Here is a 14988-nt window from a genome sequence, read left to right on the forward strand (position 1 = left end):
CAATATCATATGTTCTTAAACCAAGGGTCTTCATAATAGATCTAATATTAAATTTTGTTGTCATTTTAACAATAACACACTCCTTTATGAGAGCTACCAATATACAAAAAATCTTGGTTTATAAGTTGAGCGTACCTAGTAATAAGCAATCATAACACAAAGGTAGACAAGATCATATATTTAAAGGTGATGGTAGATTATACCAACTATAAAGAGTTCTGACATCAAATTAAATAATTATTTTCAAAATATTTAATCTAAACTTACAATTATGACAACTTATGATGCATTAAATTGTAATTATAAGTAGAACTTTAAATTTACTTTAGAATTTGACTGAAAGTTTGCTTATCAAAACTAGTAATTTAATCTTTCTTTGAAATTCCTAATGATGGTGAATGTTACAGATTTCTAGTTTGTATAACAAATAAATATTTTCTTCAAAATTAGATGTTGGACAATGACAATGACAATGAACATGATTTCTTAATAAGTAAATTGAATTGACATTTGAGATTATTTTTGAAACAACTTTACTATGAAAAGATCTTTTACTCTAAATGTCTACAACTAAGTAATCCCTAAAAGTTTCTTTGACATTGTAACCATCAATGTTTTAAGAAATGATGTTGCTAAAGGGTTTAATGAAAAGTAATAAATAATAAGAGTAAGACAATGATGTAAGACATGGCTCTCAACACTTTGGTCTTAATTTTTAATGAAATCTTTAATGTTAAATCCTCTAAAATATGGGAAACAATTATAAAATTGAAGTACATAAGAGGAAAACACTATATTTAGTTTTTTACTAACAATTATCATCAAATCCTATGGTGCTAAGGTGAATAAGTCATGCACAACTTACAACCTCCAAAATGATATCGTAAAGTGGAAATGTTTTAGGCTACACATGACCAAGAAAAACACCCTGACTATGACTTTAGATTAGCCTAATGAGATGGTTGATGTCGATATTTGGGAAGTTTTGAAGGGGATTCCTATAAGTTTAACAAGGAGCTATGTTGGAAAAATAGGTGGAAGAAATCAAACAAGCTATTATTTTTGTGTAGGACTGCAAGAAACTAGAGTAGAAGGTTGGTAACCTCCAAAACAATAAAAAAAAAATATTAAAAAACATACAATCCCTAGCGTAAACAAAATCCCTAGTTCAACATCACTTCCAAAATCAAACAAGCTATTATTTTTGTATAGCACTACAAGAAACTAGAGTAGAAGGTTGGTAACCTCCAAAGCAATCAAAAAAATATTAAAAAACATACAATCCCTAGCGTAAACAAAATCCCTAGTTCAACATCACTTCCACCTAAGAGGTGTCTATTAATAGAGTTTCGACTGAGTTTACCTTTGTCGACCGAAAGTGGCAAGCCTTTTTGTTCTTTTTTATATTAAACAAAGCAATTAAAGATTACAAAAATGAGGCTAGTTGATCTTTTTGGTTTTTCTAATATTTTCCGTTGATCTTTCTGCTTAATTCTTTAGTTTTTTAATTTTCTTGATGTATTTATGTTTGTTAGATTCGTCATTTCTAGTTTAATGGTTGTTATATATATGAGTACGAACCCTTCCTATTTCAACAAAGATGAACGTTCTAGATTTACAAAATACATAATAAATAATTTATTCTTTTTCTAAGATACATGTCGATCTAATGATAATGATGACCTCGATTCGTTAATACGCAACATGATTCCCAATTGAAATTTCTACGGAATAAAAATTAAAAATCCTCTGTACTTTTACTTCAAATTTCTACAACTAAGTAGTCAGTAAAAGTTTCATCGCTCGCGAAACCGTCAATGCTTTAAAAAATGATGTTGCTGAAGGAATAAAGAAAGAGCGGAATGCAATGATGTAAGTTATGGTCTTAATTTTCAAGAGAATCTTAAATGCTACGTCCTATGAAATGTCGGCCATAATATTATCAAATATGAACACAAGTACATAAGAGGAAAAGAGTGTAATTATTATTCACCAGCCACTATCATCAAATACTATGGTACTAATCAGGAGCCCAAGAGGACAGACTGGGATTGCTTTTCATATTGGAAGTCATTGGACTGCGAGCTGTCTGCACACCACACAAAGATGCCGTGGAGTTTGCCGGAGTCTCTAAGATTTCTGCACGCGTCAAAGAAGCCATTCGCAGGTGACAATCCTCCACTTCCCTCCGTCATGAAACTAGCCAGCACTTTTCCACCGCTATACCGTGACTCCTGAGCATTGAAATAGTTCATGAACTGTGAGACGCTGGTGCTCGAGTCGTAGGCATAGAATTGGAAATTCACATAGTCAATTGAATCGCTATAGCTTTTCCAGAGTGCAGTGTAATGGGACTGTATTGGGCCGTCGTCGTAGGGAGCGATGGAGGCGAAGGAGATTACATTGTTCTGCTTTAATAGTGTGATCAGCTGCCCAATGCACTCAGCAAATGTGTTGGGATCGGAATAATCGAAATGTTCATAGTCGATGTCGATCCCGTCGAGATGATATTGCTGAATTATGTCAGTAAGGGAAGAAACTGCATTGCTCACCCACGACGACACAGAAGATGGTCTGAACTGGACGTTGCCACTGCTCACGCTGTCTCCGCCTAAGCTGACAGCAACTTTGACGTTCTCGTGTTGAGCTTTGATGGCCTGCACGGCTCTCGGGCTCAGATTGTCGCTATCCCAGAAAATGTTGAACTTTCCATTTCTAGGAGCGCTTCCCGACGGGGTGTAGTCGATAGCGAAGGCCAGAATGAAATGGAATTCCGTGCCGGGATCGATTGGTAAGTCGGAAAATTTGACATTATCGAACTCGGCGCCAATGTATTCTCTAAAAAGTTTCGAGTTTGCACCTGAAATATAATCTCGTTAGTAGCACAGTAAGGCTGGCAATTGTTTAACCAAGTTCTAAATTGTGGAAAAAAGAATATACCAATGGAGAGGACATAATACAAACGAGAAGAACAATATCCTACTTCCCTTTATTGCAATAGAAGTATAACACAATGAGATGCCTACCTATTGTAGTAGGCACGAGCAACGCAAGAACAAGTAGAGAAACCTTGAAGAATAAAGCATTTTTGAAGTCAAATTATGTCTACAAGATGTTTGTAATTAGCCGAGAGGCTTTGTTTTAAGTGGACTTGCTAGTCCACATCGTCCCGACAAACTTGTGTCACACCTGAAAACAGGTTCAACACATCAAATATGCGATTATTATGAGTTGTCATTAAAATGGAGCATTAGTTAGTGCGACTGATAAATCATGCTTTCTTAGTACCCAAATTTTGGTAAAACGACTACAGCTGTGAGTATCCACTCCACGATATATTTAATGCCAATGAATAAAGATAATCACGAGGACTCATCGTGCTTAGATGTTGTTTCCATATTCCACAGACACATAAAACAGTTTGAAATAAGTGCATATATTGAAAACTATATTTTCTATAGTGAAATCAATCGCAACAATCTGGACGGTTGTACTCGTATCTGCTAAATCTATTGAATGTCAAGGTGAGAGATGTTGGAGTACTATAATCATTGAGAGGGGGCGGGGGGGATTAATCAATTATTATGATCAAAGTAAACAATTTTAAACTGCTTTTGAAGACTAAACTTTAACAGCAATGAAATGTACTTCAAAATGTACTGTAGAAGAGATATAAAACATGTAAAATAATAAAACTAAATTTGTCTTGAGGGAATAAAGCAATGACTCATTGGCATATTAATAAAACTTTTACAAATGCCTTACTGGCTGTTTATGTGTCTCACTGACAATGCTATCTCACTGATAGTCTTTTCAAATGCTTCACTGGCTTAGCAATACCTCACTGGCTTTACAAAGCTTTACAATAGATTTGACTGAGATTACATATAGATTTTTATCTCTGTTTCACTTCTTTTTCATTTTCTATTCTCACAACATGGAGATTTAGAAACAACAGTTCACTAACTCACTACCAATATATTATTGAGTGCATAATAAACATACACAGTCTTGTCATAAAGAGATCTCACTTGCTCACACATACAATAGAATTGTGCATATGAACCGTACACCCATATTGCATTACAGTGATGCTCATTGATAAAACTTTTTCATGTGATTACTCAAAACGGTATATTCATAAACTGTCTTGTAGCTGAACAAGATTTCACAAAGATATGGTGTGCCTTTAAGAATAACAGATGGCACTCAAAGGATACCTTCACTTTTTAACCTCGCACATACAAAAATTCAAATCTCTGCATTATATAGGACACAGTCTTTTTGAAGACACAATTTTTTTTTTTGTTTAATCATAACTATCATTAACCACACCCAGCATGTAACAGAAATAAAGGTCTGTCGAGATGCAAACAGTAAACACATTTATCATTCTACAACAACATAACCTTCGACAGACAAAGATTAAACCCCAAAACCATCGTCGTTACAACCTTACACACATATTACCTCAAATCAAGATCAACAAAAGACAAACCCTTGACAAGGGTTCGAACCAAAACCAGAAACTAAACAGAGATTAAAAAATAAATTAAAAAAAACTTAACTGGGGTTTTCATCAAGACCCAGTATGTAACATAACATTCTTCCTTTAACCAAACATTTACCCTCACTAGGGTTTGAGAACAAACCGACATTTACAAAACAACCAAGACTTCAACCTTTCAAAATAAACAGAAAAATAATACACGCTAGGATAGCAAGCATTTTTATGTTTACAGCCATTAACAAACAGAAGCGAAAAACTGAAAAAGACCAAGGTAAAAAATGAAGGGATTCGAGACTCCTGGAAAGCGTGAGTTTTCTTCCCTGTCAGTTATATTGCCATTGACTCATCTAACCACCCCGACTCCCTTCTTCAGCTCACTGCTTAAGCTGGAAAACTTCATCATGAATAACAAACTCCTTGTCCTAGCTCGAGAGCTCAGCTTGAGCAAATGACAAGAATGAACAAAAAGAAACTAGGGTTGAAAACTTTTAATCAAAAACACAAAGACCATCGAATTTGAATAAGATGGGATTCTTTTGTTAAAAATAAATGCCTTGTCGATGGGGTCACACTAAGTCATGTTACCTAGTGAATTGACTTTAGTGATACTTAGGTGTTTTTAAAAAAAAAAACTTTACTCCTTTCTTAGTGACTTAGACACTTTAAGTATCACCTTATTATTTGCAAGTGTCCTCATAAAAATATCAATGAATTCAACCAAGACACAAGGAAACATTTGACACTAATGCCAACAAAAATGTCTTTGGGATGAACAAACTCTCCCTTTGGCATTGGTGTCAAATCAAAGATATCCAAATTGGACGAAATGTACCTGATGTATCTGAATGCCCAAAATAGAGCACAAACCGTGTCTTGTCACTTCAACAAAATGTCAGAAACTGAAGTAACATAATACTCACTAAATCATAAGAGCATTGAAACACTCACTGAATCTGAGTAATGCTCATGTACAATTTGTGATGTCATGTATTAAGAAAGATGTCAGAAAATACCCAAGAGATCATGATATGGCTATGATACTAACTGCTCAAAGGGGCCAAAACTAAAATTGTGACTATCACAATATTATATACCAATATGCAAACTGTATGCAATCTGCCACTGTAACAAGTAACAAAAAAAACTAGCAATAACTGTCACAGATAAATCAATCACTGTCACTAAAAGAAGCTATCAATCACTATCACTATCACAATATTATATAGCAATATGAAAACTGTATGCAAGCTGCCACTGTAACAAACAACAAAAAACACTAGCAATAACTGTCACAGATCAATCAATCACTGTCACTGAAGGAAGCTATCAATCATTGTCACTAATAATACATAAGGTCAAAACCGTCACTATCAATCATTGTCACTGATAATGTGAACTAATATGCTGCAAATCAAGATAGAAGTCAAAATAAGCTATCATTGTCACTGATCTGTTCAAATCTCCCCCTTTTGACAACAATGCCAAAGGACAAAATCAGAAACCACAATAAGAACAACCTTATGGTGCATAAGAATATAAAAGTATAATCAAGGATCATAATGCTACCAGTTGAGCAGAAATGCCACAAAAATTCCATAGGGAAAGAAATATGCTTGAAATGTTCCCCTTTTCTCCATGAAGGAGAAAAACAAGCATTACTGAAAACTGAAAGGGAAAACACCAATTTTCTCCCTTATAAATTCAAAAGTAGCTTTTGGCAAAGCTTTAGTAAAGATGTCAACCACCTAATTATTTAAGGACACATAATGTAATACCACATCATTAGCCAAGACTCTTTAATGAAGAAAATGATATTGTATGTCAATGTGCTTAGTCCTGGAATGTTGAGCATGATTTTTGGAAATGTCTATTACACTAAAATTATCAAAGAAAATGGATATTGGTTTGGCAACATCAATGTATACATCTTTTAACATTTGTATCATCCATAGTACTTGAGTGTAGAAAGTTGTTGCTACAATGTACTATGCCTCAGCAGTGGATAAGGAAATAGAGTTTTACTTCTTGCTGTACCAAGCAACTAATCTTCCTCCAAGGAAGAATGCACCACTAAAGGATCTTTTTATGTCATCAATGCAACGTGGCTAGTCAGCATCAGTATAAGCTATCAAAGTAAAATCATTGTGTTTTGGATACCACAAACCAAACTCAAGAGTACCAGAAATATATTTCATAATCCTTTTGATAGAATTTAAATGGGATGTTTTAGGTGTTGATTGAAACCTTGAAACTAAACAAATAGAATGCATAATATCAAGTCTTGTAGCAGTCAAATATAAGAGACTACCAATCATAGATCTGTAAATTGTGTGATCCACATTTGGCTGTTTAACTTATTGTTCAAGTTTGCAGTAGGTTTCCATAGGTGTACCCACTAGTTTACAGTCAGTCATTTGAAATTTTACTAACATTTCTTTTGCATATTTAGTCTGAGATATAAATTTTTTTTTTCTAACTGATTGACCGGGATGAAAGTTCTCCTAACATAGACATTTCAAATTTGGATTTAATATTTTTGGAAATTCAGAGCAAAAATCAATATTATTACTGCCAAATATGATATCATCAACAAAGACAACAACAATCAAAATATCATGACTTTTTCTTTTGTAATACAAGTTGCTATCTATAGCAACTTTTAAGAAGCCCTCTTCTTGCAAATGGTTATCTAATTTTGCATACCAGGCTCTTGGAGCCTGTTTTAAGCCATCTAAGACTTTCCTTAGTCGGCATACATGATCTTCTTTAATTGCACATATGAAACCTTTAGGGTGTTCCATGTAAACCTCTTCCTCAAGATCATCATTTAATAAAGATATTTTTATATCCGTCTAAACAACCTTTAAAGGTTTTATACACAAAGAAGGCTAAAATTATTCTAATGGCTTCAAGTCTTGCCATTGACACAAAGGTTTCATCATAATCAGTTACCTCAATTTGGGAGTACCCTTTGCATACTAGCCTATCCTTATTTATGACAATATTTCCTTTGTCATCTAGTTTATTTCTAAAGATCCACTTGGCTCCACTTATATTTTTACCTGTAGGCCTAGGAACAAGTTCTAAAGTCTTGTTCTTTTCTATTTGGCTAAGTTCCTCATTCATGGCTTTGACCTAGAAAGTATCTTTACTAGCCTCTATATAGGTTTTGGGTTGAATATGGGATACCAAGCATAAGTAAACTTGATTATTAATATTTGCAACCTTTCTTCTGGTTACCATTCAAGAAGATGTATCAGCAATTATATGTTCTTGAGGTTGGTTTTTATAAAGAAATTTTGTGAATCAGATTGGGGTAAAAGGAAGATTTGCAGTATTGTCATTTGACTAATTTTGTTCACCATTCTCATCTGCTTTTATATCATTTTCTTGTTGTTGTTCATTTTTAGTTTTCTGTTCACAGTTAGATGGAATTTCAACAATATTATCATCAAGTTTCTTATCACTATAATGAAAAGTTTCATCCACTTTCACATTAGAACTTTCAATGACTCTTAATAATATTTTATTATAGCATTTGTAGGCTTTGCTATGGGTGGAATATCCTAAGAATATTCTGTCATCCCACATTGATTCAAAACTACTCATACTATCACTATCTCTCTTAATATAACATTTACTACCATAGATTTTGAAGTAACCAAAATTAGTTGGCCTACCATTACAATTTAATAGGGAGTATATTTTGTGTTCACTCTCAATTGAGCTCTGTTCAAAATATAGACAGTTGTGTGGACTATCTCCTTCCAGAAGGTATTAGAGATACTTGAATGTTGTAACATAGTTCGTGCCATCTCTTTTACAATTTTGTTTTTTCTTTCAACAACACCATTTTGTTGTGGTATTCTTGAGGCTAAATAGTGCCTCTTGATACCATGTTCTTCACAGTAATCAATAAACTCTTGTGAAGTATACTCTCCCCCTTTGTCTGATCTTAGACATTTGATAGTTAAATCAGTTTCATTTTCAACCATTTTCTTAAACACTTTAAATCTACTAAAAGGTTTTTCTTTGTGTTTTAGAAAGGTTACCCAAGTCATTCTTTTGTAGTCATCTATGAACAACATGAAATACTTTTTATTGTTTAAAGATTTTGTCTTTGTAGAACCACACAAATCAGTATGGATTAGCTGCAATGGTTTTGTACATGAATATTCCTTAGATTTTTAGTTGACTCTTGTTTGTTTTCCTTCTTGACATTATTTGCAGACAATGTTATCTAGTTTTGAAAGATATGATAAATTTATGACATTCTGATTTTTACTAATTTTGATCAAATTATCATTATTTATGTGCCCTAATCTTCTATGTCATAGTTTGAATTCAACAAGTTTGACTCATAAAGCATACAATAGATTCCTTACTATTGGAAATTTTATGAAGATTGTATATATTTCTATTAGTTCTAAACCCTGTTGCAACAATCTTACCTGACTTTTTTTGTATTTCATAGCCAAGAGCATTAAAGGTTACATCAAATCCATTATCAGACATTTGACTCACACTAAGAAGATTCTAAGTGGGACCTTCTAGATAGTAGATATCTTGCACTGGAGTGTCATTATCCAAAAGAATAGTACCTTTACCTACAAGTGGATTACAATGATCATTTCCAAATCTAGATGACCCTCTAGAGTAGTTCTCAAAAACAACAAACTTTCTTTTATCTCCAGTCATGTGGTGTGAACAACCACTATCCACAACTGAAAGATTCTTTTTGACAAAATGTAAGGTAGTTTTTACACTGATAACATCTAAGAGTACTTAGGAATTTGTACAAACTTTGATTTACAAAATTAGGCCTTCTTATAGACATAACTCTACATGTATTTTCTTTATGTCTAAATTGCTAACAATTAAAACAATAACCAAAATAATGAAAATCATGTCTAGGAAGCTTACTAATTCTTTTAGTGTTCTTATCGATAGTAACTGTTGTCATGGAGGATTGCACCTGTGATGCTAAGTGTGAAACCAAGAAATCCCGTGAAACATGGAAACACCTTCAAGCCTGTGGGTTGCTCAAGATGAAGGTGAATATCCAATTTATGGGCTGGATTCCCTTGAATTTCTCATAAAACTAAAAATTGATGCGGAAAAGAGTGAGAGAATAATCTGAAAATACTGAAAAACTGCAAATAAACTAGGAGCTGATACATCGAAATTGCAATGGTAATAGCCTAAAACTCACAAAAAATATGACAAAACTTCGTCCACACAAAGTAATTTTTACTCTCCAACCACATAAATATTTCCTAGGAAGGTCAAGGGGAATATAAACTCGGAAGGAAAAACCAGTTTTCACAACAAAATTGACAAAATACCCCTTTTACACAACCTAAAACTTGTGATTATACGAAAAGTAGAAGATACATGGACATAAAAGAGACTAAAATTTAAAGGTTTTAAATTAAAACATAGTAAAGTTCTATCAAATCTACAAATGAACCTGTACAATTACCAAGCTAAATATATGAAACTCTGAAATATCAAAGGAAATCTGCTATAAAACTAAAATACTATAGTGCTAAGATATAATGATTTTTTGCAAAAATGTGTATGCAAAAAACAAAGAACCAAAGGGAGAAAAGAAGGAGATTGAGAATATATAGAACCCATCATGTACATCTCCTCCAAAACCCTAAAAATAAAAACTGCATGAGAAAAAGCCTTGGGCGAATTTGCCCAAGATAGCCTAAAAAACTCATGTGAAACTGTGCCAACAATAGCCTCCAGTGCTCAAAATAGGACCCCAACTGAAACTGCATGAAAAGAAACTCTCATTGATGAATATAGAACTGCCAAAAATAGCTAATAAAAGGAAAACCCCTCTTATAATCCTGCATGCCATGATCCAAAACGGATTGTAAAAGAACCTCTTCCCCTTATAAGTTCTGCATGTTTCTCTAATCAATGGTAAACTAGTGGCTAAAATATATCCATCAATGAATATTAATTTTTATATTTTAATATAAATTTATTAAGATTTTATAAAATAAATCTTTTAATACATTTACATTAATTATAAAATTTAGAATTTATAATTCAAAGAGGATATATGGTACTTATTATAATTTCATATATATTAACTAAAGCTTTTATATTTTAAACTTTAATTACTATATATTAACTTATAAAAGAAATCAAAGTTTCTTTTGGCCCTATATACATGGGTTTTCAAAATATCTTTGGGATAATGACTTTTAAAAATACTAACCACGACTTTTAACCCATGCATGATTTATTTATGAGAAATAAATTAAAACAAGGACCAATTTAGGGCATGTCGAGAACAAAATATAAAACTCTAAAAGATATGCCTCATTATTTTGCATTTTTTTGTCTTCTGCCACCATGCACATTCTGAGAGCTCAAAATATGTCTTTCTGGGGTTTCGACTTGGACTTTAACTAGACTTGACATGGGGTTTTGACTGGCTTATCTGCATGCAAGTAATACAATTTGCACATATCTTTTCCTTTTGAAGTTGAAATATCCTTGTCTATGTTGAATATTTTTTATAGCAGACATATCTTATTTTGTGCATGTATATCATTTGAGTAAGGACTGGGAAAATTTCCATTGTTTGTATTTACTATCTTTTGATTGCATTCTAAACTAGTGGTAACTATTGTAGTATCATACTCCATGATGTCTTAAATCACTGTTGTTATGAAGTTTTAATGCTTCCATTTTCTGTAGCTGCATTTTGTCTAAATCTTTGTTGCTCAAAGCCTACAAGCCATATCAGACTATTGATCTTTCTATTTCTCACCATTGATATAGGGTTTCTATAGTTTATTATATATCACTATTTTGGCTCATTGATCATAACCATTTGCTTTGTAATTCAAATGGTTTGGCACTATGGCTCTGAATATTACCTTTGAGACTATCAATGCTCATCAATGTATTCACCCGAAGCTTAAAGTTATACACTACTTCCTTATTAATGTCTTACTAAACTATAAGTCTGAGACTACTATTGGTTTGATGTTGCCATGTTTTGGTGTTCTTCACAGTAAACTTAGATGCACTGTATATTAATAGAAATTGACTTGTCTTCATGAAGCTGGTTGTCTGAAAATACTCCTTATTTACCCCCTTTCGGACTGGTGAAGAGTTTGGCAAAACTACGAACTGGGTTTTGACCAAATTTAATGGGTTTCTTGATGCTTTCTCTCCCTAAATTCTATGAATAAAATAGAGAAAAAGGGATATGGGTTTTGTAGAAATGATAGAATCAGCGTGACTATATTTGATTGCATTTTTGGGACAACATATTTACTATTCTTTTGAAATGTTGATTATTCATCTCTAGGCTACATTCTAGGTACTGTCTTAGCACTATTTCTTAGATTTTTAAACTTTATTTAATCAAACCATATGCACTATCTTAAACGACTGTTAGAAGACTATGTATTATGCTTTTGGTTATCAGCATTGTGTCAACTTGTGAATGGTGACTTGTGTGCTGAGCTCAAGTGCTTCAGGAGCCCATTTTAACCCACATACATGATATTTATGAAATAAAAACCTGTATCTATAGATGAAACAAACAAGTTAGATAAGAACATGGTTCTCATTGATATCTCATGACATCTTTTCTGCATTGATCTGCTCTATTCTGAATTTGATATAGCATTGTATGCATAGTAGGAGTAGCTTTAAGTATGTAGGAGTGAAAGGAATAACCCGGAGCTCTAACCAAATTATTTTTCTCTTTGTTTTAGGTCATCTCATGGAGTGGACAACGGAATGCTTGGGTCTACGAAGCTGACTAAAAGATCCTTCTGTAGAACTCATCAACCTATTCAGGCAAAGATGGGTTATTTCCTTCCCTTCTTTCTATATTATTCTTCTCCTTTTGTGCTTGCACTTCTATGATTAATGTGATCTTTTCTCATCTATTCCTACAGCTTCTATGAGATCTTGTGAATAGTTTGTTCTTTATAAATAAAGATGTATTACATGTAGATGTTTTCTTTCTTGATTCAGACATTTCATATTGGAAATAAGATACTTTCATGGCATACATTTTTATTTAATATAGATAATAAACTTGGAAAAAAATTGTGTACCTTTCCCCTGCAATACATAAGACCTATTGTAGGTCACCAAGATTTTTAAGTGTGATAAAATTTTGGTAACATTTTTGGCGACCTCTTAGGGGTGTTTTCTTGCTAAACAGTAGAATCTAGTAGCCTAGCATATCCATTGGACATTGAATCAATTTTGCCTTCTTCAAAATTTGAAACTACATCTCAACACTCTAAACAAAACTTGAAAATGAAACTACAAAGATTCTGCATATAGCTGAGCCTGTACACTATGCAAACCTGCACTTATGGAAAACTGAAGCAAAACTGAACTGAAACTGAAAACTAAAAACAAAAATGTGCTGGAAGCACTTATTAAGCTGAAAACTACAAATAAATACTCAAAACTGGAAAACTGAAACTACAGAATGTCGAACAAAAGAGGTGGAGGCTTTTTGGTCTTTACATGATTGGCTATCACAACTTGAGTATTTGAATTCAAAAATAACTTTCCTTGGTGTTTTACTTTATGAAACTGGTATCTTTTGTTGTTTTGTGATAGTTACTTGTGCTAAAGACCAGAAAATCTCTCTTTTTTGATTCGCACTTCTTTAAATCAAACTACTACAGCTCAACGTAAAGTTGGGCCTGGAAAACTGCTGAAAATAAAATTGAACTACTCTAGTATCTACATATACAAACTATTAGTACTCAATAGCATAATTTGAGGTGAATCCTATTGACAGGGATTGGCAACACCTCTCCATCCAACTTAGCAAGCTGGAATGCATTATTCTCTTTGCATTCTGTGATAATATATGGGCCATCCCACATGGCATCAAACTTGGTATTCCTACCAGGTCTATTTTTTAACTCGTCCCACTTGAAAACAAGATCACCTTGATTAAATATGCGTGACACAACTTTTCTATCAAGTGTTTTCTTCATCTGAGCATGGTGAATTTCTAATTTTCTGTATGCTTCCTTGCGAGTTTCTTCTAACTCCATAAGTTGAGCAAGCCTAATCTACATTGGCTGTTCTTCAAATAACTCAAGCTCTTTTACATAATTTAAAGTTGGCAATTCAACTGAAATAGGTAACTTGGATTCTTTTCCATAAGTTAAAACATAAGGAGAGTTACGTATTGATATTTTTGGTGTAATCCTATCAGGCCAAAGGGCTAACTTGAGTTTTTCATGCCAAGTTCTTTGATTCTCAACAATGGTCTTCTTAATGATATTGATCAAGTTTTTATTAGTTGATTCAACTTGTCCATTACCCTGAGGGTAATAATTGGATGAAGTATTGAAATATATATTATGCTTAACTGACCAATCTGAAACTATAAGACCAATCAAAGCTAAAGCATTATCAGAAATGATTGATTCTGGGCTATCAAACCTCGACACTAAGTCTGGATAGAAATTCAAGACAAAAGTTTCATTAGCTTCTTTCAATGGAACTGCTTCTGTCCACTTTGTGAAGTAATCAGTTGTTGTAAGAATCCATTTGTGACCTGCACTAGAAGGTGGATTAATAGGTCCTATAAAATCAAACCCCCACTTCGCAAAGGGTTGTTCAACTTCAATTGGTTGCAAAGGCAAGGTTGCAAGCCTCTGTTTTCCTATAAACAATGAACATTTTTCTCATTTCCTCACCCATGAGTGAGTATTCTTAAACAATTCAGGCCAATAATAACCAGCTCTCATAATTTTTAGAGCTATTGTTCTTGCTGCAAAGTGACCTCTTGCAGGTCCTTCATGAAATTCTTTCAGAACTATTTCAATCTGATCTGGCTCAATGCATCTTAATAGAATATTATTATAATCTTTTTTGAATAAAATACCATCTACTAAAGCATAAGAAATGGCTTGTAGCTTGAAATACCTTCGTTTCAACCTATCTAAGTCTTCTAGACAGCCACCAATTTGTAAATAATGGATAATTTGCTGGTTCCAAGTGACTGATACAGCTGGGAAAATAGGTTGTTCTTCATTATTAAGCACTGTTTCAACTTGTTTCTCCTCTTCTTTACTATTTTCTGCACTTCCAACAAGCTGTTCACATAAACCCTTTCCTCTAACTAGCTTGGTTACCTTGATAAAGATGTCATATTCCATTGCCCTAGTAATCCAGCTTGCCCTTTTGTCATTTATGTCTTTGTTAAGAAAAAACTCCTTCACTGTAGGATGAGCAACCATAAGATGACTTTTATTGTTAGAGAGCATGTGCTTGAATTTCTTAAGGCTTCTTATTACTGCTAACACATGCTTTTCTACAAATGAGTACCTAGTCTCATAATCATGTAAAATTTGACTAAAGAAAGCAATTGGTTGTTCTAAGCCTTCATCATTTGCCTGACACAATATGCAAAAATAGTATCCTCACTCTCAAAAGCATATAGAATAAATTTTTTC

General features: G+C 33.2%; 1 protein-coding gene across 1 annotated transcript; it reads right to left on the reverse strand.

Moving 5' to 3' along the window:
* Positions 1–2024: 2024 nt before the first annotated feature.
* LOC131034142 (chitinase 2-like) lies at positions 2025–14691 on the reverse strand. The gene is made up of 4 exons (XM_057965536.1): positions 14271–14691; positions 12871–12957; positions 11367–11432; positions 2025–2860 (listed from the first exon to the last, which is right to left on the reverse strand). Exons 1-4 carry the CDS (start codon positions 14689–14691, stop codon positions 2025–2027), a joined length of 1410 nt encoding a protein of 469 aa, XP_057821519.1.
* Between the last annotated feature and the right edge of the window lie 297 nt (positions 14692–14988).

This window comes from Cryptomeria japonica, chromosome 1 (assembly GCF_030272615.1).
Source record: "Cryptomeria japonica chromosome 1, Sugi_1.0, whole genome shotgun sequence".
Taxonomy (NCBI): domain Eukaryota; kingdom Viridiplantae; phylum Streptophyta; class Pinopsida; order Cupressales; family Cupressaceae; genus Cryptomeria; species Cryptomeria japonica.

Coding starts and splice junctions, on each gene's coding strand:
- LOC131034142 (XM_057965536.1), bottom strand. CDS start 14,691: ATGGAATATGACATCTTTATCAAGGTAACCAAGCTAGTTAGAGGAAAG. Junction 12,958..14,270: donor TCTAAAAATTATGAGAGCTG/GTTATTATTGGC, acceptor ATTTATTTGTAG/TTTTCAGCTTAATAAGTGCT. Junction 2,861..11,366: donor TTTGAATTACAAAGCAAATG/GTTATGATCAAT, acceptor ATTATATTTCAG/GTGCAAACTCGAAACTTTTT.